Consider the following 26958-nt stretch of genomic DNA (forward strand, 5'->3'; position numbering starts at 1 on the left):
CACCCTTTCACCATACAGGCACACCCAGGCAGCCACCCATACATTTGAGTGTGCACACTATCACCATACACTCACACAGGCATATCCAGGCCGCAACATGCTCTCACTCATTAATGCACATTACATTATATACATACATATACACACAGTTACATGCACGCACACATTTAAAGAGAATACATTTCTTTACCTTTAATCCGTTGGTCCAGGGAACGAGACCTTCAGCTCCCTGCAGCAGCCAGGAACGCTTGTCCCCATCATCTGGAGAAGATTGGGATGTTCCCGTGTCATGGGGTGGAGGGGAGTCCCATTGCTTCACAAATAAATGGTTTCTTTTTTAAGTCACTCAGACTTCATAAAGAAATGATTTCCATTAAAGGACCAAACCGGCAGAGTGACTTCAAACAGAAACTATGGACCTCATTATGAGTGTGGCGGTCCGGAAACTTAGGGTGCCGGTAAGTTTACCGGCACCCTTAGTTTCCGGACCGCCATGCTCGGAGTCTGCCTGCTGGGGCCGATGCGCCCGACAGGTCTGACCCTGGCAGGCACAGCGGCCCCAGTAGGCAGACTCATCACAGTAGCACCGGCACAGTTAGTGACGGTGCCGGTGCTTCCGTGAACCCACGGGGACTAACATTTTCCGGCACCTAGCTTCCCGGTCCGCCGGGACTTGTAATGTCCCGGTAGCACCGGGAAGCTAGGTGTCGGAAATGGTGGTGTGATTTCGGCGGCCTTCGTATTGAGGCCCTTTTTCTTTTTGAAGTCATAGGGCTCCCGCCCCATGCCTTGGAGGCCACTAGCCTTTAGGCTTCCACGTCATGAGGTGGGGAGCCCTCGGACTTTATAAATAAATAGAATCTTTTTTTTAGTCACTCTGTCACTCTGCCTTCATAAGGAAATTATTTCTGTAAAAAAATTCTTATGAAGGCAGAGTGACTTCAAAAATAAACTTTCTTTTTTCTGTTTTTGGGAAAAAATATTTTTTTTAGTCTGAAGGGCCCCTCCCATGACATGGACGGGCCCTCTGCACCGCAGGAGGTGCAGCGGCCCCAGTTACGCCAGTGCTGACTAGTCAAGTTCTTGTAATTCTTCCTGGGACTGTCCATAAAACCGTTCTTCGGCTGCTCTTGGGACTTTTCCGTTCACCAATTGTTTTGTGGCGTATCTATCCAAATGTGAGATGAGTTCACAAATCATTTCTTTCCCGTTTTCTACACGGTTAGGTCTCTGATATAAATAGCTTTGCTTGGATCACACCTGTTGACACCAAGCTCCTCTGATGAGATGTCTGCGCGGGTCAGTGGCCTCTACCAGTAGGCCACTGGTTGGCAGCTTGCTGGGGTATTTTAGGGGCACTTGATTCTTGCTGGAGCTCAAGGCTTTTTGAAAGTACAGAGTTCTACTGAGATGAGGTAGTTCAGGAGCGCATCCAGGTGCTGAGTGTGGCTCTTGCTCACCCACCTTTCTCAGGGTTCTGAACCTTCTACCCATGTCTAAGTTCCCTCCTTGCTGAGCTGATGCTTATTTGTGCCTGTTGGCTGGCCTCTAGGCCTTCCCAATATCCTTCAAGCTTCCGCTGCTTACTTGTTTCTCTTCCCAGTTCTTCCAGACTTCGGATAGGCTCATATTATCTTTCTGTCTGGCTTTTGTTGTCCCTGCACTTCTAAGAGACGTCCCAATTGTCATTTTTTCAGAGTTTTCTTTTGATGTCCTTTTTCGTCCACATCTTCAACTCTTCCAACATCTTCTTCTGTCTCCCCTCCTTGATGTTCACGTCTTCCAACATCCTCTTCACTTTCCTGCTGGATGTTCACCGCCATCCTCTTCTGTTCTCTCCCCTCCTTCTTGATCGGCATCTCCTCCAACATCTTCGGGTCCTCCCCTCTTTCTTGATATTCACCTTGTGACAGGGTAGCTGGATGGGAGGCACAAAGAGGCTGAGATACAACTAGGTTTCAATAAAGTAAGGGGGGTTTACTTTGAGCACCACAATAGTAAAGAAATGGTAACGGAATACATGTGTCTTAAACCATACAGTCTCTCGAAACAGTTCTGACAACAGTCTGTTCACCACTGCGTGAATGTCCAATTGATAACTGTGGTCTTTTGTTTCAATATGATGAGAGGCTTTCGGCAGCAGGCACACTCCAGGCTTATTCAAGGTGGGAATTCTCCTCCTGTAGGCCATGACACGGAGCAAGCGTTTCCAGGCCTAACTCACTCTCTCAGGCTCATAGTTTGGGACCAGATGTGCTCTTGATAGTTGATCAGTTGACAACTTCCCTGCTATAAGGTCCTGGTCAGCGAGACACATTTCAGCCAGCCCCCAGCATAAACTCCCTGGCCCCAGAGTGATTACACAGTTTCATACCTCCTTCTCCTTTCTCTAGTTTCTGGCCTGGACTGACCTGATCCACTTTAATCTCCCTGCTGTTTCTATCTAGAAGGGGTAGATGTTCTTCTCAAATATTCTCAGATATACTAGTTGCAGCTCTCATTCTAGCTCGTTCCACCCCTCCTCTGTTAATAAGAGTCTCAATCTACTTCTCTTCCTGGGTGGTTAGTACTCAGATGGAATCTTTCTTCCAACCTCTTCATAACTCTCTCCCCCTCTGATGGCTCTGCTTCTTCCACTCCCCCAAAACTCTCCTCCCTTTGACACCTCGCACTTCCTCCAATCTACCTAACCTACAGCTTTTTCTTGCTGCTCTCCTGTCGGTTCTCTCTCTCTCTCTTTCTTTCTTTCTTTCTTTCTCTTTCTCTCTCTCTCTCTCTGTCTCTCTCTCTCACTCTCTCTCTCTCTCTCTCTCTCTCTCACACTATTCCCTCACCATTCTCTGCTAAGCTCCTACTCTAACTCCTCTCTCTTCCAGACTAAACTGGCAGTTTTATATAGCAGCGCCTCTACTTCCTCGGTAGTGTTAAATGCTATCGAAAACACTGGTGTACTGAGGGATGTACTGTTAAGTAAGTGGGATACTGGTAAGTGGTCATGTGATTAGGAAGAGGGCTGGCCTGAGGTTACCTGAAGGCATGCTGCCATCTTGGATTTGACAAGGGCCGTGGCAAGGTGTGGTGTCTCCTTCCCCTCACAGCGGGGGCCCTGTTGTCATTGCTTGTGTTAGTCTGGGTCCTTCTGATTTCCTAGCATGTGAATCCGGAGTTGGTAAAGGTCTTGGTAAGCATAGGAAGTAGTCTGCTATGTTTAAACTTCTGTTGTGATGGGGAATTTGCAAGTAATCCATGTGACACTATAGGAATGGGTTTTGTTTGTTTTGTTGCTTGGACATTCTGTGTAACTCAGTTCCTTATTCTTAGCATTTGACACGGTAGTTCTCATGTGAAATGGTTCCTCCTGTATCAACCAAACAAAGAGAGGTACGAGGGAAATTGAGCCCACGTCTAGCGATCCCTCAAATAGGCTAAAGAGCCTTCAGCAACAAACAAATAAGCGCTAAGGGGTGAGCCACTCTATTGCATAGAGGTGAAAACCAACCCAAAGCAATGGTGAATAAGGCCAAGTGCCTCAACCACTCTTAAGACAAAAGTCTCAAAAAATAAAAATGTTTTATTAATATCAAAACAATCTTAAAATACAATCAAAATACACAAATTAATAAATAGTCATTTATACAGTCCAGCAGTGTACCAGACAGTTTACTGAATTATGGGCTTGTTATTTTCCAGTCCTATAACCGTTTATAGAAAAAAGTGTCATGTGCTGTGCAAATTCAAGCAATCAGATACATCAAACACTCCAAACATACTTTCATTTTTCACTCATACTCATTCTTTTTTATCAAAATCATCCAACTTGTTTCTTTCCAATTTAGTGTAAACAGATTAGTAGGAAATTCATCAGGGCCTATCTGAGATCCACTAAATGCACTGATATCAAGTTTAAAAGGGAAAGACTGTACATAAAACACATTAGAGAACTTCAAGTGAACTCTACAAATGCTGTGTCAGATACAGATTGGCACTAAGTGGCAAACAGATGAGAAGAATTGCGGGAAACCCGTCAATTATCTATGAATCAGCCGTGGAGGGCACCACCTGCAATAGAAAGGACAATGGTGAAGTTATCCGTATAACTGGAATAGCCTCATTGTTAAATTGAAAACTTTATAGTCTGTGTTAATCAGATCACTCGTTAAAAAATAGGAGATAACGATTCTCAGGCGGGCACAGTTTATAGCAGCTTGTGAGCTCGAGAAATGTGGGTGGAACCACTGAGCATTTAACTAGCTCTGGTGAAGAACATTTAACTAATCTGAGAGCAATTGTCTACTACATTATGAAATCAGGCAGCAGCCCACTCTGAAAAGGTTAGTAGGGCCGAGTCTTCAAACATGCATGAACAGCATGTGTACTGGTACCCATATCCGTAAGGTGGGGTGTTGATAACCACAATTTACCAGTCATGAGTACAGCATTAAGATTAGGACAGTCTGAATCTCTCCCGTCATGTAAATCATCAGTTGTGAACGTTAGATGCCCGTCGTATGAATCTAGTCAAGGTCCGTAGAGGTCTCTACTTGTCCGAGCGACCTGACAGTGAATAGTCTGAAAAACCAATAAATGGTATTTTCAACTAGCGGCAAAAATGTCAGGCTCAGTGACACCAATAATCGATCTCATGACCACACTGAAGTGCAAATGTGAATTACCTTAATTGGCAGGTCTCGTGTCGCAAACCGGAAATTGTTGTGTTGACGATTTAGTGCGTTTGAATAAAGTAGTTCCAAAACGCTACTGACTTTTGCGAGAGTGCAATGTTGCACACATTATACCCTACGAGAAAATGGGATAAAGGCATTTGTAATTACAGAACTGTTGGGAAAATGTCTGAAGGCCGTATTAAACGGCTGGGCCACACTTGGTGACGCTGAATCCAAACAAAGCGTCTGGTGATGGGATATTACCTCTATGCAGTGTCGCCTTTAAAGTCACGTGCTAAACTGTGCTCCATAATAATAAAGATGCTGTATTTCTTGAGCCAGAACCGCCGTCTCAAATGGTAACAGAGTCAATTGCCCGCGCCTCGGATGGTAAATGTCTCGATGGCGAAATCTACAGCTGATAGAGCTGAACTCCACTCCGCACTATCAAGAAAAAGGGAACTGTTTTAATACAGAAGCATAATCAAGAGCGGAGCATTTTCAAGAATATTGAATCGCAGCCGTTCACCTCTAAGTGCTTAGCCGTACTCTGTGATGTTCACAACCCGAACTTGAACTTCGATTCGGCTCATGGTTTGCGTATACGTTCATGTGACAAAACGCATCTACCAATATACGTCTCGAGCGGGGGTTGGCAAATCTTATTGGTTCAGCGCGATGTTACTAAAAGCACTGAAATAGGTCCCCGCCGTTGAGCGTAAGAGAACATTCCTTGGGTAATTGGTGTGCTGGGCAGAGGACAAGGAGGCATAAGGGTGTACACCTAATTGAAGCATGATAGATGCAGTTATCCTGCTGTTAATGCAGCGCAATCATACTGAAGGCGCCGCAGTGGATCTCCACCAATAAACATAAGATGTTCCTTCCAATGATGGTGTGTCAGATCAGTGGCAAACATGAACTGAGTTGTAAACCTAATTAAGGCATGATGAATACAGTTATCATGCCTATAGCCAGGGCGGTTTAAGCTAAACTGCCTCACTTCAGCTGAGATAATTTGCTGCCGTTTCAGAGTAAATTGAGGTGGTAGTTGAAGTGTGGCTAGAAATCGATAATAAAACATTTATAATGAAACATTTAGGCGGCTAGGGCTACACTGCCTCGCTTGAGCTAAAAAGAGCTTGCTGCCAGCTCAAAGTTGATTGAGGTGGCTGTTGAATTATGGTTAGAGATTGACAATAAAGTTAAACTTCACGACAAGAGGCGCATGATCGAAAATCTCAATCTGAGGACACGCGTCATGAGCTGAATGGCTTGCTAACCCTAATATCTTCCTGAGTGCAGATGATGCTGTAGTTCTGATGATGGATTTCTTATAGACTGGAAAGGTTATGCACCTCAAGACCGTACATGGGAGCCTAGTGAATTCGTCCAGGCCCCATGACTAATCAGACAATTCCATTGTAGCAACCCCACCAAACCAGGACTAGGAGGAAGAACGCCCATGAGAGGGGCCTTGAGGGGGCGTGTTGTGATGGCCACAGAGCAAGGACCACAAGCTCCATCACATAAAGGGTCCAGTTGGACCCAGTCCTGGCGCCTTTGGCGCCAGGCTCATGAGAAAGTGTGCTCTGCACACTTTTATTCGGGTGCACGTGTTCTTTCCTCCCCTGCAGGGCCTCCACGTGCGTCCAGGTCAGGCGTGGCCATAGGAATACATTGGGCTGCATGTGCAGCATCTTCTGGGAGTGACAGGGTGGGGCCACAAGGCAGAGCAAAGGGGCGTGGCTGGGACCAGGCTATTTAAGCCTGCCCCAACCCTCATGCAAGCGCTTCGCGTTAATCTACTTATGGTAGCATAACACACACCGCCGCATGAAGCGCTTTTTATCTGATTCCAGTGATACCATTGCCTGGAGCGCATCTTACCTGATTCCAGCAATACCATCGCCTGAAGCGATCTTACCTGATTACAGCAATATCATCGCCTGAAGCGCATCTTACCTGATTCTAGCAATACCAACGCCTGAAGCGCATTTTACCTGACTCCAGCAATACCATCGCCTGAAGCGCATCTTACCTGATCCCAGCTGTCATCGCAGTCGGAGCACATCCTTACCTGTTCTGGGCTTCCAACCCTTACTCGGGAGCTCATCTCGGCCAGCATCCTTGCGGATCCAGCCATCCATCACCCGCCAGCACATCTTCGGATAGCTGTTCTCCACTTCGCCAGGCCATCCCTGCAGGAGAAAAGGACAAATAAGGTTAGAAACAACATAAAGACATTACACTAAGGCCCTCACGCTTGACCTCAGAACCAAACTTACCATCTATTTAGGACATCGTAAACTCCTCAGGCCTCCATTGGGGCTCGCTTCCTGCACCGCGACTCCGCTGGGCCTCTCATCACCTTTTGGGGAGAAGGAAAGACATTACAGGGGATACGGACAATAATCACGGAAAACAGACATTGCAAAGAATACGGTCAATAATCATTGTTGAAGAACACTTACCTTTGAAGTGGTTTAGCCACAGCCGGTCTGGGCTGCCACGCACACGGACCATTGAAGAAACTAGGTCTATCTAAGGCGCTCCTGCACTTGAGAAGCAGGACGGAGAGCTCAGCCTCATAAATAAACAGGTGAGACTATATGGGTAGGCGCATGCTTACCACATTCTGGGAAGAAGGGTTCAAGGGAAACCACAGCCATATCACAGCATTCTCACAGCCTCTCGTATTCTCCCAGGGGCAGTATCAACAACCAGCGCAGTCCACAACGCAGGAGCAGGGAAAGAAGCCTGACCCAGGGGAGCCAGTTCCAGGGAGGGCTTCAACCGTGCACCAACGTCCCCGCAGAGATCAGGTGAGCGTAACAGGTGTATCAATAAGAAACTGAACTGTGCTGAACGATAAATAGACAGGGTTTGTTTTCCCAAGGAAATACTAACAGACTAGGGCTCAAATTTTATGAGTAAGCTTATGGCCGAAGTCAAAGAGCTACTCCACATTACCACTTTGCAAACTTCTGTGTACCATCCCCAAACCGATGGCTTGGTCGAAAGATTCAGTAAAACTCTAAAACGAATTCTCCGAATACTGGTAGACCAGGGATGGTAAAGACTGAGAGCGAATGATCCCATGGGCACAATTTGCAATGAGGAAAATACCTGAAGCTTCCACAGGTTTCTCTCCCTTTGAATTGCTCTATGGAAGAGAGCCGTGAGATGTCCTGGACATGCTCTGGGAAACATGGGAAGAATCGAGAGGAAGCCTCTATTCCCATCTCGCAAACCGCCCCCCGAATGCGAGAACATATCAAGTTGGTCTGAGAATTAGTTTGTACTCATATGGAAAAAGCTCAGAGCCAACAAAAGGGCCACTTATGACAAGAAAGTGAATTTAAAATCGTTCGCCATAGGACAGAAAGTACTGGTCCTCTTTCCAACCTCAGTGAACAAGCTGGTCTCCAAGTGGCACAGGCTTTATGAAGTAGTAGAAAGAATGGGAACCTGTACTTCTAGAGTAGCACAACTGGATACAAAACAGAAAATCCAATTATATCACGTAAATCTCTTGAAAGAGTGGAAAGAGAACCCGTCAGCCACCCATGCCAAAGTACTAGCCTGTCTGGTTCCTGTAGACATAGATAACATTGATTTAATTCCTTCGGAGTTATCTACTGAACACCAACAAGACTTAAAGGATGTAGTAATTTCATTTCCCGATGTATTATCGGAAAAACCAGGAAGAGTAAAAGGTACATAACACTATATTAAAACACCTAAAGGTAAAGTGGTACACTTAAAACTATATCGACTACCAGAAGCTCGTAAGCAGATAGTGATTGAGGAAGTCACCAAAATGTTGAAAGCCAACATTATTGAGCCATCCTCAAGTCCATGGTCCTCTCCTATCGTGCTGGTCACTAAACCTGACCTTCCCTGGAAATTCTGTATTGACTTCTGTCAAGTTAATGCCATATCGGACTTCGATGCCTATCCCATGCCACGCATAGACAACCTAATTGATAAACCTGGAGCAGCCACCTTTCTATCCATACCCCTATTTTGCATTGGCCAAAGCAAAGACTCCAACCCTAGGGTCATGCAATGGTTTCTAGACATACAACCCTATTGTTTCACTGTGGAACACCGAAAAGGAAAAGACCAGGGAAATGTAGAATTCCTTTCTCGGTTCACCTGTGAAACAAATGTGGCTGCATCGCATGTAGAAATGGTATGTGAGAAACCTGACAGTGTCTCCCTAGCTAGTCCGTGGGGGGTCTGTCATCCAGGTGACTCGGACATGGCCATCGCTATCGGATCCAGTTCCTGGGGGTGGACCAGTGAGGGAGGATCACCTGGATGGGAGGGTCCTCAGGGAGTGGGACACTGATGGGTGAGACGCGGTATACCCCTTCTTTCGGTTCCATGTGTTAATATCCCCGGAAAAATATTGCGATACAAAAATATCACCATATTTTTGCGGCGATATTGAGGCATTATTTTTATATGAGCGGGGGACACCCCCGCAATCCCTGCTCCCACAAATTATCCCCCCCAAAAATATCGCCTATGGCATTCCTGACGAAAATATATACAGTTATATTTTTGGTAGGGATAATATTACCTGATGCCCTTCTTTCAACACCTTTTCCCCATCCTATCACGTAGGATATTCCAAAACACTGCCCCCTCCTTTCCCGACACAAACACTTTCCAACAACACAGAAGACAACGGACTAACAACAGAGCCGTTTACCTGACATGTCCCAATACAAGAGTCAGACAGTCAGGTAATCACACACACACCTGGCGGCCCTTTCCCTTCCCCACAGAGATAAAAGGTGGAGCACAAGACGAGCTAGGCAGACTGCACAATGTCAGAGTTAACTCAGCACGGCAGTTCAAGAGGAGAAGAAAGACAGTGCAGAGCGATCGATTACCAAGCCGGGAGAGACGCGTGTCTCTGTGGTACCAACCTTGACTCCAAAGAGAAAGAAAACCAAGCGGTTCATCACAGCCGGTGAGTCAAGGGGAGTGTCGATAAGAAACTGAACTGTGTTGAACGATAAATAGCCAACGACTAATTTGCACTTTTCAGAAGCTTAAAAATACTATTGATGAAAGAGAGGGAAAACCAGCAACAGAGGAGTCCAGCACCACATGGGTGCTCAGGCAGGAAACTCTGGCCGATTAACCGATGGTTGAAACTACCATAACCAGAAGCCCCTGGGAAGAGGTGAGAAGAGGTCAAAATGGTAATAGAGGGGTGTTGTGAAATACTCTGTACCGCTGAAAGGCTTTGACCGACAGATGATTGCAAAGCTAAGGGAAATTAGTCCTGCTTGGTGAAATGAGCGTATGAACCGTGTGTTGCAAAAGTTGTCGAGCATAACCCTGGCAGAGGGAAGCTGAAAAAAGGGGCGAAGCTCAAAAAACTGTTTAAAAAGACATTAAGATTTGTGAAAGAAAAGCCACACTGAACCCGAAGGAGGAAGGCTAAGGTCAGAAAGGGGTCTGAGCCCGAAAGATGGAGATCCGAGGTGGAAAGTTATCGCTCAAAGTTCATTGAAAAAGGAACTTTTTAGTCGATTTGTTGAATACGATTTTGTGAAGGGTCTACGCCCGGAAAAGGGGAGTCCAGGGGTGAAGCCATCACCCAAAATATACGTGGAACCAAACTTTGTGTTTGTTGAATACATCAGGCCTCAAATGCAAGAGACTTTTTTATTTTTTTTAAAAGTCTTAACCATCGAAGAACCTGAAACGGAACTGATGGCTTGTGCTGGGAAAGCTCGAGCATGTGCTGTGCTCAAGTGATCCACTGTGTCCCGTGCTCAAAATGTTGGTAGGGAGACTCCTGCCAATCACATCCTAACTTATTATTTGTGAACACTTCTTTCTTTATTAGAAACCCTATTCCACACTCTTTATTTGTTGTAAGGATTTGGCAATCGTTTCTTTTAGTATTGGCCCTTTTATCTTGATACAACGCCACAAGGACTACCTTATTTTGTATTGTATGGTCGGCGCTTGCTCCCATCTTAGATGTAGGTTTAGGTTAGGCGTTTTTCCACCCTGCATTTACAGTTTAATAAACACCCTTGAACTGTGATCACTTGTGTCTGTCTTTACTGTTACCTCCAGGAGTTCCTTAGAGAGGCATGGCAAGCGTGGCTCTAGTTGCTGGGGAACAAGCTTTCTGCTTCTGCAGCCCATCTAGCAGGAGTGGAGAGAAGCTTGGCAGACGCTCTAAGCAGGCAGATCTCGCTCTCCCACAAGTGAGAATTGTGCCCAAAGATCCTGGAGGAAATCTTTGAACTGTGGGACACCACCCGTTTGCCATGATGGACAGCAGGAAGTCTGGGCATTTTTGCACGAGAGGCACACTAGGCAACGCTTTTCTGGAGGAGTGGGTTTTTAGCCTTCTTTATGCATTTCCGCTGACACCCGTCATCCCGTGAGTTCTCAGGAGGGTAAGTAGCCACCATGATTCACAAAAAGTAGTAGGCACCCCTCTCCAGAAAGAGATGTATGTGGTTGCTGTAGGTACTCTTCTTCAGAAGAGAAATGCCATAGCATTTCGGTTATGGACTGCCCATGTGAGCGGGGCAAAGACCGATATGCAAATGGATATTTCCCATCTGTGAAAGGTACATTGAGCAAAAAGTGATGGCTGCGGAATCTCAAAGTGGGGAAAAAAACCACAGAACAGGTTATCATGCCATGTTCTTTCTAGAGAGGGACGCCTGCTACCTTTTGTAAAAACTTTGCAAGGAACTTGGGGTTGGTCACCCGAAGTAACCTGGGGGATAGCAGCCGTGGACTCCCTGTTCACTGTGCTCAGAGAGGCACAGCTCCACCACACTGATGATGCCCAACGAGGCTGAAACACGTGTATGGGGTTGCTGTAGGTACTCTTGTCCAGAAGAGAATTGCCGTAGCATTTCGGTGCTTTACTGCCCATGTGGGCGGGACAAAGACTGATATGCAAATGGATATTTCCCATCTGTGAAAGGTACAGTGAGCGAAAAGCGATGGCTGCGGACATTCAAATTGGGAAAAAAACACAGACCAGGTTATCATGCCATGTTCTTCCTAGAGCGGGGCGCCTGCTACCTTTTGTAAAAATCAAAGCCACCATGATCTGGGCGAGAAGAACATGGTGCTCGGAACTCCTGGAGATGGCCATCTGCCCACCTCACATGCTTCCATCGAGGCCGGCCTTCTATCCCAGTCAAAAGGTTGGCGCTTCACCCGAACCCGGAGTTCTTTAACCTACATGTGTGGCTATTGAGAAGATGAACTATCATGACTGGGACCTCTCGAAAGAAGTATGTGAGTGTTATGGGATGCAAGCAGACCTTTGACTAGATTCCTATATGCATGAAGATGGGAATGCGAGTTAGACCCCCATCTCTTGCCCCACCACCATTGTGATGGAACTTCTTCTATCGCTATCCTCTTCGTGCCTTCAGATAGGCACGTGCCAAGGGTACATGGTGGCTTTGTCTACGTTCAAGAGGTCTCCGGATCAGGGGTCCTTCACCATCCCTGTAATGACCCAATTCCTATAAGGCCTTGTAAATGGGGTTCTGCCTTCACCATTTGTGGCTCCATATTGGGACCTCAATCTGTTGCTCAACTTTTTGATGGTGGCTCGCTTAGAGCCGTTGCACTCTTGTTCGGTTAGGTTGCTCACCCTTAAGAGAGCTTTTCTGGTGACATTCCCATCAGCAGTGCTTGTAAGCGAGCTCCAGGCTCTCTTGTAAAACAGCATTCCTGCATTTCCTTAAAGAAAAGGCATCACTTAAAGTCTGATCCAAATTCTTTCTAAGGGTGGTATCAGAGTTTCACGTCTCTCAAAGCATTGAATTGCCGGTTTTCTATCCTCCACCTCACCCTTCTAAGAATGCGGAAATGCTGAACAGGCTAGACCAAAAAGGGCACTCAGCTACAATGTGGATTTGACGGCAGACTTTCAATGTGACAACCATCAGTTCGTAGCCTTCTTCAGTTCAGGAAGGGTCTGGCAGTGTCTAAGGAGATGATTTCCTTTTGGATCACTCTCTGCATCGCAGAATGCTACCAAAAATCAGGTAAGGAATTTCCTTCTGCAATTAGGGCACATTCCTCCAGGGGTTTAGCTACGCCCACGGCACTACAAAGGGGTGTACCAGTGAAAGCCATCTGACGGGTAGCGACTTGGTCATCGCACCACACGTCCACAAAACACTACTTTCTGGTGCTAACGCCCGATTTGGAAGAGCAGTGTTTCTGGGCTTTCTCGTTTGAGACTTTCATCTCACCACCTTAAGCTTCACTGCCATGGGACTCCATAAAATGAGAAAGCTCTGCGTGAATACAATCCATTAAAGGAGAAATGACTTACCAGTAATGTTCTTTCTATGCATTCTTATCCTGCAAATTCATAATCGCCCTCACATCCTACCCCTCTATGAAAGTTTTCTGTTGCCGTTTATTGTTTCTACCCACTGGTGAGACTACAACTTGCGGTTGTGACGATTGGCTGTTAAGCAGGTTTCTGTGCTTCTCTGGTTGTGGACTGTCAGCCTGTTGCACACAGCACAGTGGATGTTCCTCACAAAAAATAAATGGTAATGCTTTTTTTGGCTTTCATTAAGCCGAATGCCTCTGGATTCTTCCTCTGCGGCTGCTGAGCTCAGAGGATAAAAGATGTGGGATTGATGTACGGAGGCGTAGTGATGCAAAGTATGTACTGCTGACATCCCGTCCGGAGTCAAGGAGTGGCACGGCCGAATCAAGAGGGGTCAATGTCGAGTCTTACTGCATCCCTTGTCAGTTTCCGAGAAGCTGACGCTGGAAGGGATCTATATCAGATGAGGAATCTGCTGGAGAAGAATCCATAGAAAGAATTTTAGTGGCAAGTAATTTCTCCTTCTGGATTCTTGACATGCGCACAGCCGAGTCCACGTCAGGAATGGGGAGTAGACCCGGCAGGGCTCTGCGTTTCATTGACCGTCTGAAATATGTGGTGAACATCTTTGGGGCCATTTTTGTGTCGGGACTTCCACAATCTACAGGATGAAAATAATGCTGCTAGCCCATGTGAAAGAAACCTATGGGATTGGAGGGCATATTTCCTAGGGTCCCTAATATAGAGCTTGCAGAGCTAATGTGACAATTCCCTGCACGCCAATTCCTGTGGTGTGTGGCAGACCAGGGTATCCACCTCCATAAAGCTTCCACAACCCATACGGGTACTGAGGTCCTTTTCTCCGAATCGTCCACACCCACACGGACAGGCAAGGGACATGATCACAGTGTGTCACAAGGAACTAAATGAGTGGGTAAAGAAAAGTGAATATGTTTCTGTGCGCCAGCCCCATGTCTAAGATTGTAGGTCCGTCAATAATGTTGCCTCGCAGCATAAACCTAGCATTGACTGATATTCACTAGTCAGTCGGTTAGTATCAATTAGGGTGTATAGATTTGCTAGTTTTGTATTGTGCGCCTATGCTCCCAAGGATCAAAATAATGTACTCAAATATTGGGCTTGTTTTGATTATTGGTTTAATACCAGACCCATTTTTTATTTAAAGTAGTGCCAACTTCTCCATTTGGAGGCAAATGCAATTGTTTCGCCCGTACTCAAGGCACAAATCGTTGTATTTAAGCACCACAGTTAGAAGTGTAACATATTTAGTGCATTCCTGCATGTTGGTTTCATGCACATACACTGGTCCTGCATGATGCTCAAGTTTGTCCTAGCTTCAATACAATAGCTGACTGCGTTATCATCACATGCCTTACTGTTGCCTCACAGTAATATCCCAAACACAGATTCTTACACAAGGTTAGTTCCTTTTTTTTAACAATTACAGATAAAATGTACACAATGGCAAATTAACCTTATGGAATCCTATAAACCATATGATGGACAGGATTGAAATAATCAAACATCGTACATGAAAGGATATTCGAATAATAGACAGATACCAAGCCTTTATATTTGTATCTTTGTCTATTATCCGAATATCCTCTCTTATAGTATTTCTATTTCATTGACATTTGGATATTTGGACCTATGGTCATATGCTTTAAGGGATTCCATAAGGTTAAGGAGAGAGGATATTCGAATAATAGACAACAATACCAATGTAAAGGCTTAAAGGTTAAGACTACAATAAGGATCTACAGCCAGAGAGAAGAGTATCCGAAAAACAGACGTGGAATACTAGAGCACTAACCACTGTACACCCTAATATTGTTAAAGGAACTAACCTTTTGTAAGAATCTGTGTATTAAACCAATAATCAAAACCAGACCAAGATGTGAGTATGTTATTTTGAGCCTTGAAAGCCTAGATGCATAATACAAACCTACACAACCTATACACCCTAAAAGAACAAAATGAACCTCGCTCAATTAATGCATTCATGTTTTTCTGTATCTTCTGAATTTGGTATTTCAGTGTGTTATTGTCCGTTTTGTTTTTGTTCAGCGCCTCAATGCCTTCTGGCCTATATTGGTGCTTATATATATATATTTGAAATTTTTATTTTTTACAAAAAAACAGTCCTTCTAGCCAGTGCTGAGGGATGTTGGAGATGACATGTTGAGATATAAGTTAAAACCATGGGAGACTATGTAAGTGGGAAACGTTTTGGGATAGTGTAATACTAGTTGATTGCTTTGACTCTGGGTGTGAAAGGGATTTCTGCTTCTCACAAATACCTTTTTTTATTTTTCCCTCTCCAGTTTACACCCTCTTTGCTTTTCTGGAGTACCTTGTGGTGCTGTCCAACATGGCGTTCCACATGACAGCATGGTGGGATTTTGGTAACAAAGAGCTGGTTGTTGGCTCCCCGCTGGATGATAAACGCTTCTGAATGAGATTGTGCAATGTGGTACGTGCAATCTATTATACTGCCCTGTGTCAAAGAGTCTTGCAGTGGCTGCTGAGAGAGAAGGAGGATGGAACCTGCTGCAGGGTATGAACGTCTTCCAGCTGTGAGCACCGCGAAGTGGGGCTTATGGGACTGGTACGATAAATGGGTGCCAACAGAATGGTGCAGCACCAAGGAAAGACAAATGTGTCGTCAGAGCGTCTCTGGCATCATCTTATATGTTTAAAACCTTTAACGCAGGACAGTAGTCGATTAGTACTGGACCTCAGAACGCGCAGGCCGCGCTTGCTGCATTTACCTCAACCTGCACAAACCCGAGGATGGATCACTGAGGATAAATGTACTACATAGTTTATTTTTTATATACATTGTTCAAAAATTGCAACCTTCTTCCCATGCACTGGCTATCAAAGACTACACGGGACCTAATTGTGACAGTATCATCTTGCATGTGTCAATCATGTATTTTCACATTTCTGACTTTTTTGGTGAAATCGTTGTTGCCTTGGCAGTTGATCGGATTTTATTTATTGTATTTTTATTTTTAAGTGGGAGAAAATGATGATTCAATTCAATGTGTGTTGTGCATGTAACAGCTAGTTTAAGGTTTTTGTGGCCACGAAAAACCTAAAATGCTTGGTTTTCATCTTAAAGAGAAAATGTGCTCGTGCTACCCAGCTTTTAACATGACAGCCTTAGATAGAGTTGTATGTTGAGAGAAGTTTTACTGTGATGACTGCTCTCAATTACATGAGAATTCACTCTGTTTCATTCGTACACTACCGTCAATGACGCTCTTAACCATCCCATGAAAGTGACATACCTGCTGGAATGCAGGTGTACCAGTCTCCGTTTTTGAAAACCTTGTGCAACCTTATTTCTGCTCCTTGTCTTCCCTGGCCCTGCTTTGTCACCTGCACGCTACACCTCTGTGTCCTTTTTTTCTGCCGCTTTGTTGGTTAGCACAAGCACCTGAACCATGGTTTGGTTACTGGACCATGTTGGTACGTAGGACGTTTTTAAGCACATTGGTTTTTCAGAAGCCTTATGCTCTGGTTGGAAGGATGGCAGACTTAGCATCCGGTCTTCCTATGTGGCCGACCATCAATTGGCTGGTATCTTGGTCACAGAATCCAGTCACCTCTCAATGGTTGTGCTGTCTGACCGTAGCTTGCTCATGAAGCAATCACAACTGATCACAGGGATCCACAGGAATGTATACCTGGCGCCGTGCTATAGGCCAGCAGGGCCTGGTACCAGCCTCATAGGGTGTACCCAAACCAGACACAATTGCAAGGCTATCCCTTCGGTGCTTAGATGGCTGATTCACTGCAGGTGCAGTTCTGAATTCTGTGGTACCAGTGCAGGAACATCAAGACATTATACTCACTACTTTCAAGGTTAAATGAGCTTCTAGTTAGGTTGTTTTCCAGTTCAGATTCCATGGAATGGAGAGTACAACCCCCACCTCACCCTTTGTCAGGTTCTTGGTTATCTAATACCAGCTTGGCAAGTTCTCAGGTAGTTCATGACTTGATGCACGTTGTTTGACAAGCATCGGCAAACATTTGTTAACATGGGTTTATCCTAGTTGTGCGGCTGCAACGCTTACCTTTTATCTGAAAAATGTGCAAAGCGAGGCTAAAAAAAGTACTATTGAGTCTTCCTTGGCTCAAGCGCACATAGACCCGGTCAGCCAGCGTAATCCCCCGCATGTGTCACAGGCTGTCATCCAGTTGCCAAGTTAACTTCAAATCATTCAGATGAGGGCCTAGTTGCTTGTGCAAACTAGTGAATAAGATCCACAAATTCCGAATCCCGCTCTTACATTCCACAGCCCTTGGTATGGGAGATGGAACCCACATTCGACCTCTAGTGCTCAGAATCGAACCTTTACATTCTCCTACATTTTATTAAGGTTGGGCCCTCCTTCAATGGCACATTCCATGGCCAACTTCATCACGATTCCAAAGATAAAATGTAATTCCAGACCTGGGGGGGAACTTAATAATATTTCATTCTCAACATGTCCTCAGATTGTCATAACAGTTGGAAGAACACAGCCTGTCTTCTCTGGTAAGGCTAAGGAAAGGTTGCATTGCACCAAGAAGTCCTGTTCAGACTTTTGCGACTGCTGGTGACAATTAGCCAGTTGGGAATGCAGGGGAGTTGCTAGGTCTGGAAAAGACCCAGGGCTATGCTGATGTCAGAACTGTTGGGACTAGGGGCTAGCTAGTTTTTTGGCTGTAGCTCCTGAGATTGTATCCGGGGCTACAACCAAAAGACCAGGGGCTATAGCCCCCTTAGCCCCCCCCCACCCCTAGCAACGCCCCTGTGGGAATGCTTGTGTGTGCCGCTGGACCTTGTCCTGCATCTTCCATCGTTATGGTACTGAAGGAGGAAGGCATTCTCGAGTGTTTCATTGCTGCTTGAACGCATAGAGCAGATGTCATTTTTTGATACACCTGTTCTGACAACGTGCTGGTAAGCTTACCGGCACCATTGTTTCCGGACCAGCATATTACAGGTCTGCCTGCCGGAGTCACTGAGCCCGGCAGGTCTGACCCTGCCGGGCACTGAAGCCACAGTAGGCAGACCGTCACGGAAGCACCGGCACCGTTGTTAACGGTGCTGGTGCTTCTGGGTTCCCCATTCCCAAAGAGTCCTACAGGACTCTATGGGAATGGGGAATTACTATTACCGGCGCCTGACCTTCTGGATCTCCGGGGTTGTAATCCCCCCGGTGTTACCGGCAAGTCAGGTGCCGGTAAATATTAAGTCTTTGTTTAGTTTGGCCGGGCAAATATAGTAATCTATTTGTTTCTTGCCTGATTCAGCCTGACACTTTCTTCACAGCAATTTCCAAAGGTGGAGAAGAAAGGGAATCTGGAGATCCGCCCCAGGGACAGCGAATTGCATGAAGTAACACTTAATTCATTAGTAGTCTCTTAAGTTACCGGTGGCAAACCACCATTCCTGGTTCAGCTATGGCCATAGTACCCGAGTGGATGAGAGGTGCAGGGCCTTTAAAGGAGTCCTGGGGAACATGCAATCCACCTTTTACCTGAGATCTTTTCTAAAGCACAGGGATCCCACAAGTTAGTAACAGAAAGGCACCCTAATGGAAGACCAGTACTGAGTGGCCAAGGAGGGCACACCTGTCCATCTGTGATGCGCTTAGACTAGGCTGAGGGGCAAATCCTTTCCCAGATTAAGGGTATTCTTTTGGAGAAAATCTATTAAAGTCTAAATGAGTATTCTCCCCTAACGCTCCATCAAGATCTTAATTTGGGCCTCATTACAAGTTTGGCGGTAGCCTTGCCTGTAATACAGGCAGGCTGCTACCAAACTTGCAAATTCTACCGGCGCCTGGCAATGGGGAGATACAGGGCTGTTATAGCCTTGGCGGACCCTGTATTTCCCCATTGCCAGGCGCTAGTGTTTTCTACTCCCATTCCCATTTGAGTCCGTCCCATAGGACTCAATGGGAATGGGGAGGCAAGTAGCACAGGCACCGTTCATAATGGTGCCTGTGCTACCGGCAAGGTCTGCGAGCGGGTGCCTTTCAGTCCGCCGGGTCAGACCTGGCCGACTGAAAGGCACTCGCTTGCAGAACTCGTAGTGTGCCGGTCCAGTAACAACGGTACTGTCAAGCTTATCAGTACCGTTGTTACCGGACCGGCAAACTTCTAATGATGCCCAATGTGTTTTAAAGTTGCACTTTCTAGTGTCCAAAGAACACAGATCACATTTATGCACAGAAGGGCTAGTTTCTAGGGAGACGAAACTCCCTTTATTAGAATTACTGGTATTACTTTATAATAAGGCACACTAAACCTAGCATTAATGGTATCCGGGCATTGTTTAGAAAAAATAGTTTTGAATGCAAATTACTAAAATGGGTGTTAGGGGATAAAAAAACGGGGGTTGGGGGGGACCCCCCCCATTAAAAAAATGCATTTTTTCGACGCATTTTTTGTCGAAACTTTTGCATTTGAAACTTTTGTAGTCGAAACTGTCACTATAAACCAGCATTAATGAATGTGCATTTAATATGCAACAGAAGTGTGACAACCATTTACTAATTAGCTACAATTAAACTAAGGCTTAACACATATTTGCTAATCCATGACTAATTATTGTGAACTGTACGTCTGGGGTTGTTTAGTGCAGAAGGAAGGGTCTAGTTGTGTCTCCTGAAACTGTTGAGACCCCCATTGATGTCCCTTTACATTGACTATGAAATCCTATATATTTCCCAAATGGTGCAACGCGCCAGTGGCACCAGTTGCGTGCTATAAAAGGCTTATACATAATACACGACAAAGAGATGATTGGGGGGGGGTCCCTGTGTTTGGCCTTGCTGCAGCCACGTGGGATTCGCTCTCCAAAGCTGGTGAATCATTTATTCCCCCCAGATCGAGCGTATAGCAAGTTGTGAGGTGTATGTTAACACAGTAACTACTTATGTTTAATTGATTACTCATTAGTAAATGATTGTTACACTTTTTTGTATATCCATTGCACAGTCAAAGGCCAGAGCTCAAGTTGGTAACAGCACATTTTATCAAATAAGAATCCTTGCTGCACCACTATAATAGCCCTGATCTCTACGCACTTGTGCCGCAGTGCATGAAGACAGACGTGTGCATGATTGTACGTTGGTCAATCATGAAAAATGAATAAAGGGTCCTTGAAAATCCCATAGAAACATTATGTGTAGTGTGTTAAGAATAATCTCTATTCCCAAAGTTTTGAAAGTCCTTCTGGCCTGCTGAAGAGACTGTTGCTCGCTCGGATCAGGTGATGGCCATCTAATGCTTCTGTCCTTCTTTATTGGACAAACACCTGGAAAATTATGCATATTCAGGGATCCCCAGGGTATGCTGCCATGCTACTGTGGGCTGGATCCTCTACAGTGATTGCTAGAGTAACACAGTCCATGTTAAGGGAGGACTATGCTCCAAAAGGTTCTTGTTGCTGCTTGCAGCTGTTGGCTTCTAGAGCAGCCACTCATATCTTGGATCTCTTGTTGAGCATCTGCCTCTCAGTGACTGTATAGACCTTTTCAGTTTATTTGGGTATGCCGGGCATTAACTCTTCCAAACCCCTCCAGCAACCCCAGATAGGGATCACTGCTAGAAAGTCCCCTGAGGCCTGCTTTCTGAAAGAAATCATATTTTATTTTTGTCATGGTGTTTTTCACATCCTGCATCTGTCTGCGCATTTTGACTCATTTCTGTAAAGGACCCAGCTAGCTGACACCCCAGTCACACTGATGATCAAAGTCGAAAGCCTCATGAAGGCCCATTGAAATCACACGCGCCTACGCACACTCAACTAGTGACTAGGATAATGCTATCGGAATTGTGTACTCCTTCCAGTAAACTGTGATGACAGGTGCTTGAGAAATGGCTTGTGTGACACTGCGCAAGGTGTCGCGGTAATTCCATCTCTTTTTCATATACTGTGGCCTTATTTTCGATCTTGGGAGACGGGCAATGTTCTAATGTGTGCATTTTATGTTTACATATAAAGAGTATTTATGATCTTTAATGGACTATGAAATAAACTTCCATTTGGAGTTTTTGAGTTGTGGCCTTCATAGAAGTCAGTTTGGGATTCTATTAATGCCAAATCGTTTTCAGACCCTGGCGAGGAGATGGCTTTTTCCTTCCCACTCCCAAAAGGTGATCGATCAATTTACCTGCTATGTGACCATTTTCAGACTTATTAATCTTATCAGCATTTTCTTTATATAATTATGCTTTAATTAACAAGTCAATATTAACATGTTTTAATGCTTTTTCTCAACCTTTAATTGTTTTTAATAGAAGACTATGGGCCTCAATACAAGGTTGGCGGTAACCCGGGTTGCTACTGACCCCATAACACTGGATCTGCTGCCTGACCCGGTGCCACTACTCTATTACTGTACATTTCTCTCTCTCTCTTTCTCTCTCTTTCTCTTCCGCTCCCTCAGTGTCTCTCTCTCACCATGTCTCTCTCTCTCGCCAAGTGTCTGTCTATCTCTCTCTCTCTCGCTTGCCAAGTCTCTCTCTCGCCAAGTCTCTCTCTCTCGCCAAGTCTCTCATCATCTCTTGTGTGTCTCCTCCTATGAGACATACTCTCTTAAAATCAAAACTACAGGATTTCTCTTGTTCTAGTCAGTCCATGATTCAACCCTCCATTTTCACGCTTAATTTGGTCCAAAACATTCTGGTTAAATTATACAAAAATATTCATAATGATTTCAGAGATCAAAATTCCACCCTAAACAAAGTAAGTAATAAAATGTGTTTTTAGAGTGATATATTGTCGCCCAATCAAGGTACAATGTTGACTTAAGGTCTGTTCTCAAGGAAGACATTAACCAGCCTTTTATTGATTCTCCAATAATGTATCTGCAACATTAATCTAACATTGATATCGACACTAACAACTGGCTCGAATACTCCTCCAGCGTTGGACACTCAGGTAAAATTGCCTTCAAAAAGGAAAAAAGATGATCACAAACTCAAGAACTTGAAAAACATAGACTCGAATAAAAACGCAGGGTCCAGAAAGTTCCTTCAGGAAACTAAAACATTCATTAATGGAGGTCAACAACAAGAAGGGCCTTCACCTTCTAAGGAATCTTACGAAAGTAGTCCTCAGCAATATTCCATAACTAATTTTCAGAGTCATCGAGCTGTAACTATCTCTAAAAACATGCAACTTAAACTTGATGACTTTTGGCAAGCATCGGCCAAAAACAAAAATGTCATTACTTTAATGGAAGGATAACCGCCGTGCAAAAGGAAAACTGAAGTTTTGCAATGTGCATTCCTTCCACACATTAGAAGAGAAGAGTCTTATCTACAACAAAATTAAAATCTGTTCAAACAAGTGACTCAAAGACAGTAATGCCATGCAGCTTGCTTTTTCATATCCCTTTGTTTTGGCAATAGAAAGTATTTTTAAGACAAACGATACCTGTATTTTAAATTGTCTGAATGTACTTTCTATGTTCCAATAAATTCCATACCTCAAAACAATAAAGTCTAAAGCTATTGAGCTGGTAATATTCTGATGGAATGTCGAACAGATTTGGCGCATCGCCTTCTTTCCTCGATGCTTATTATGAACATATTACTTGAGCAAGTTCCGGCATTAGGTTAGTTAGTTTAGATATCTACAGAATCGATGACACCTATCAACGAACTAAGGAAAATCTGGCTCAATTTCAATCTAATTATACATTTTCCATTGTGACGGCCGGTCCTATAAGAATACATTGTCACAAGGACAAACTGGTAAATGAAATGTCTCCCTAATGGAACAAAGTGATCAGACTAAAAATTGGAAACTAAACAATTGGACATGGGTTACACATTCTCTTTGAAGCAGTGGCACAAATCAGACTGAATCAGTGTGAGAAAGTGATCCTCCACTGATAGAATTCCTTTCCTGGAATACCTGAGGCCACACCCAGCTTCTTAATATATCCAAAGATGTTCCTTCTTTTTCATGATGACAACATTGTATGTCTTCAAGAAACCTGGTTAAGAGATGAGCCAGTGATGGATGGGTACTCTCTTTTTCATGTTCCTGCCCTTAAATACCCCAAGGGCCACCCATACGGAGGCTTAATTACTGCTTCTAAGTCATTCCAATTTAAATATCAATTGTTTTAAATTGAATTTACTGTGCCAAGACATATTTGCTGTAAACCTATCGTAGTTTGAGATAGAGACTTTGCAATCGTTTGATTGGCTGCTATTGAATGTCTACTGGAATCCTTACTAACTAAATAGGTTTTTGTATAGTGCATCACTCACCCAAAGGTCTCAGGGGGCTCACATGGACAGACAACAAGAAACAAATCAGCTCAGTGTAAGGGGGGTTGAGAAGTCACTTTAAATAAAGTGGCTGACAGAGTCCTTTCATATGGCAGGTTGATCATAGTATTTATAGTTGACCTTAGGATTCAAAAAAGAATGTCTTGAGACGCGTTCTAAACTGCTACAATGTTACACATTGTTTTAGATAAAGTGCAATCTCATTCCAATTTTTTGGACCCCAGGCGGCAAAGCTAGCTCCGCCTAATTTCTTCATGATTATGCGTGGCTGACTCAATAGCACCTGACTATTAGTACGCAGGGTGCGCTTTGGTATGGCCATTTTTAACCTAGTTTTAAGATAATCCGGAGCATTGCTTGAGAGATATTTAAAGACTATAACTAGCCCTTTAAAGTTTAGTCACTGCTCTATAGAAAGCCAGTGTAGTTTTCTTTCGATGTTCTGTGATATGGGATTGACGACTCAACCCACAGACGGCCTGGACTGCTCCATTTTGTATGGTCTGAAGGCTCCTGATGTTACATTTAGTAGTTCCTATAAGAAGGCCATTGCAGTAGTCTAACTTGTTATTAACTATAGCTGCTGCAATTGACGCTCTATTAGCTTCTGACAAATAAGGACGTATTTGCCATAGGAGGTGTGTAAAGAAGACACATGACGATTTAAGATATGACACATGCTTCTGAAAGGTTAGGTGAGCATCAAAGAACATTCTGAGGGTCTTAACATGTTCAGATACTGGGATGTTAATTGCTCCTTAAGGAACTAGTCAACAGTTTCTACCTAAAAGTCTGGGGATTATCCTAGCCGATTGTTATACGAAATATCCTTTGCTGATTCTGATTGCAGGTGATGTTAATTGTTACTGCGTTGATGCAGGGTTAGCAGATATACACCTTATGGAGGACGTCTCGACCAACCCTATAATTAGAGAAATGGGCTGAATGCATTAATGATTGTATGGAACTTACATGAGATCAAAGTTGAATATTTAGCTTCTGTACCAACTGAGCCTTTGTCTACCCGTCTAACTTGGAATGACAGGCCATTGACATGTTTTAATGAGGGCCTTAAAACAATTAGTAATTGTGCCTATTAGATTAAGGATGTCGATTGTTTTGCACTTGAGAGATCCTCAAAGTCAAGTGTTTGTACTCGAAACAAAAGATCACCATGTTCAAAAGCAGCAATTCATTATGACATGGAGTCCACATATTTGACAAATTACTCTTTGAAAAAAAGAAACAGCTGTGAGTGGTCAGAAATGTGAGACTGACACAAAGGTATAGTTGTCATGATCTCTGCTTCCAAAAGATCAGGACTTACCCGACTCCTTTGGAAGCAGACCCATAACCCCGGTTCCGAGTGCCAGCCAGTCCCAATTGGGACCTTTTGGACCCTGTCCTGGCGCCAGTGGCACCAGGCTCATAAAGATGCCCAGTCCCAGCGCTGGAAGCGCCGGGCTCATAATACTTGGGTGGACCTACCTGCAGCAGACCATGCTGCTTACTTACCTGCCAGTTGAACCCCCGATCCTCTTCTGTTTGGGACTACTTTTCCTGTTGGGTGGGGCAGGAGCCACTCACTAGGTTCAGAACACTGGAACTCTTCTGGAAAGCAGGAACTCTTTTCTTACCTAGGCGTGGCTGTGGAAGGAGACACCTAAGCACTACAGGAGGCTATTTAAACCACACCCGATGGATGAATCTTGCTTTGCGTTATTCTGCATTCTCTGCAGCAGAACGCTCATCGTGTCTTCTGCTTCTGATCCTGGGAACAAAGGCTTACCATCCTGGAATCCAGTCTTCAGCAGCACCTGTAAAGACAAAGAAAGAACAGGTTAGCACTACGGTCTTCAGTGGCAGCGCATCTCTTACCTGGTTCATCGGCTGTCACCAACGCCTCGCGCTGCATTCCGGCATCTGAAAGACAAAGGCTTACCTACTCTTCGCATGCTCTGGAGGTCTTCGCACTGCATTCCGGCATCTGAAAGACAAAAGCTTACCAGCTCTTCGCACGCTCCGGAGGCCTTCGGCGCTGCATCCCGCATCTGAAAGACAAAAGAAGGTGCGTTTAAAGACATTGGGCAACTTTATTACTCACGTGCCATTACTCCTTCCCACGCCGAATCCAGTGGGTATTCCAGCACCCTTCAGCTTCTCTAAAGCTCCGAACTTGTACCTGCAAGAAAAAAGGGACAGTTAGTGCTCATCGTGAAGCAGGCTACAAGCGCTTACTTACGTGCTTCCAGGCGCTTCTATTCCTCATGCGGGTTCGATCCTCAACTCTCATCAGCCCGCCATCCGCCGTCGCCGGAACCCTGCAAAACAAGAGATATCATTACAAAAGACTTTTAAGACATTTGAAGTGCCCAGAACTTACCGTTCGTGCAGTTAACGACGGACAGCAGTCCTCTGAGGTCAAGAGGCCTGCACCCTTATCCAGTGAAGAAACTGGTTACGGCACCCTGCCCCGAGGCAGTGGGAGAGCTCGGCGTTCACTTACCTAAGGTGAGGGTGTTAACATTTGGGGTTCTACAGGAGAAGAGAAAGGGAAGAGGAGAGAGGCACCCAATAACCCCAGTTCATTAATCCCATATTTTCTATCTGCAGACATCTTACTCTTCGAGTCAGACATACAGTGCACAGAGGTCCAGCCCAAAGAGCCAACCGTGTGTTACACATCACCTTTGAAGATACGGCATTCACCCAGTCAAGACCGGCGCCTCTGCGGGAATCAGGTGAGCGTTACAATAGTTTTGTCAAGGTTTGCCATTTATTAAAATGAAAAGGGGTAGATAAACTCCTATCTTTCCCTATCCTAACAAGGATGTCCCTACCTAGCAAACTAAACTAAATAAAGTATGACCTAGTGTCCAAACGTTTCTGAGCCTCACACTAATACATACAGTAAATAACACAAGGAATATATGCCTGTCTTCAATTCAACACAACAGTGTAAAAGTTCATACTTTGAAAGCACTCCATGTGACCAGGATTGGGTTTCCTTCCCCTGGATCAATGCAGGCGTACCTTTAGAAAAGTTCTGATGCAACAATGTTCCGTTCAATTTAACACAAAAGATATTTTCCTTCCAATGCGGCCTTCCACTTGGCGAAGTAAAAGTCTCTTCCATAAACACTTGTTCAAAACTCAAAGCAATTGTTTTTCTCCACAATATCCTTCTTGATCAGGCCAATGTCTCTCTCACTCAAAGCAATTGTTGTTCTCCACAATAGCCTTCTTGATAAGGCCAATGTTTCTGTCATAAAGCAGAAGTTCATGAACCAAGGTAATTGATTTCTTCAAGGTGCAAAGCAATTAAAATATCACACTTGTTCTTCAAATGATATGATATTTCAACTATAGAACGCCTATATGCAATATGTTTCAAAGTGCTTCAATACAAGGGAGGGAACAAGGGAAATACAATGACATTCTTACAGGTCATGAACAGTAAGGATATGGAATTAACTATCGTACTCAACCTGATGACATTTCAGATTGTGCAAGACATAGATAAGCAAGGGAGGGTGGGAGAGTAGGAAGGAAATGGAAACAGACAGGCGACTACCCTACTAGGCCTGACAACATTTC

At 44.6% G+C, this 26958-nt stretch overlaps 1 protein-coding gene across 2 annotated transcripts in view; it reads left to right on the top strand.

The window, feature by feature from the left end:
- Positions 1 to 16396, top strand: part of PGAP2 (post-GPI attachment to proteins 2) — a 241616-nt gene extending 225220 nt beyond the window's left edge. The window contains exon 6 of one of the 2 annotated variants that reach the window (XM_069640345.1): positions 15372 to 16396. In XM_069640345.1, the coding sequence (XP_069496446.1) occupies positions 15372 to 15502 (131 nt within the window). In that variant the 3' untranslated portion in view covers positions 15503 to 16396. The remainder of the gene's footprint in view (positions 1 to 15371) is intronic. The other variant, XM_069640346.1, reaches the window with a different exon arrangement.
- Positions 16397 to 26958: the final 10562 nt, after the last annotated feature.

The sequence above is a fragment of the Ambystoma mexicanum genome, chromosome 7q, assembly GCF_040938575.1.
Source record: "Ambystoma mexicanum isolate Mex_15411 chromosome 7q, UKY_AmexF1_1, whole genome shotgun sequence".
Taxonomy (NCBI): domain Eukaryota; kingdom Metazoa; phylum Chordata; class Amphibia; order Caudata; family Ambystomatidae; genus Ambystoma; species Ambystoma mexicanum.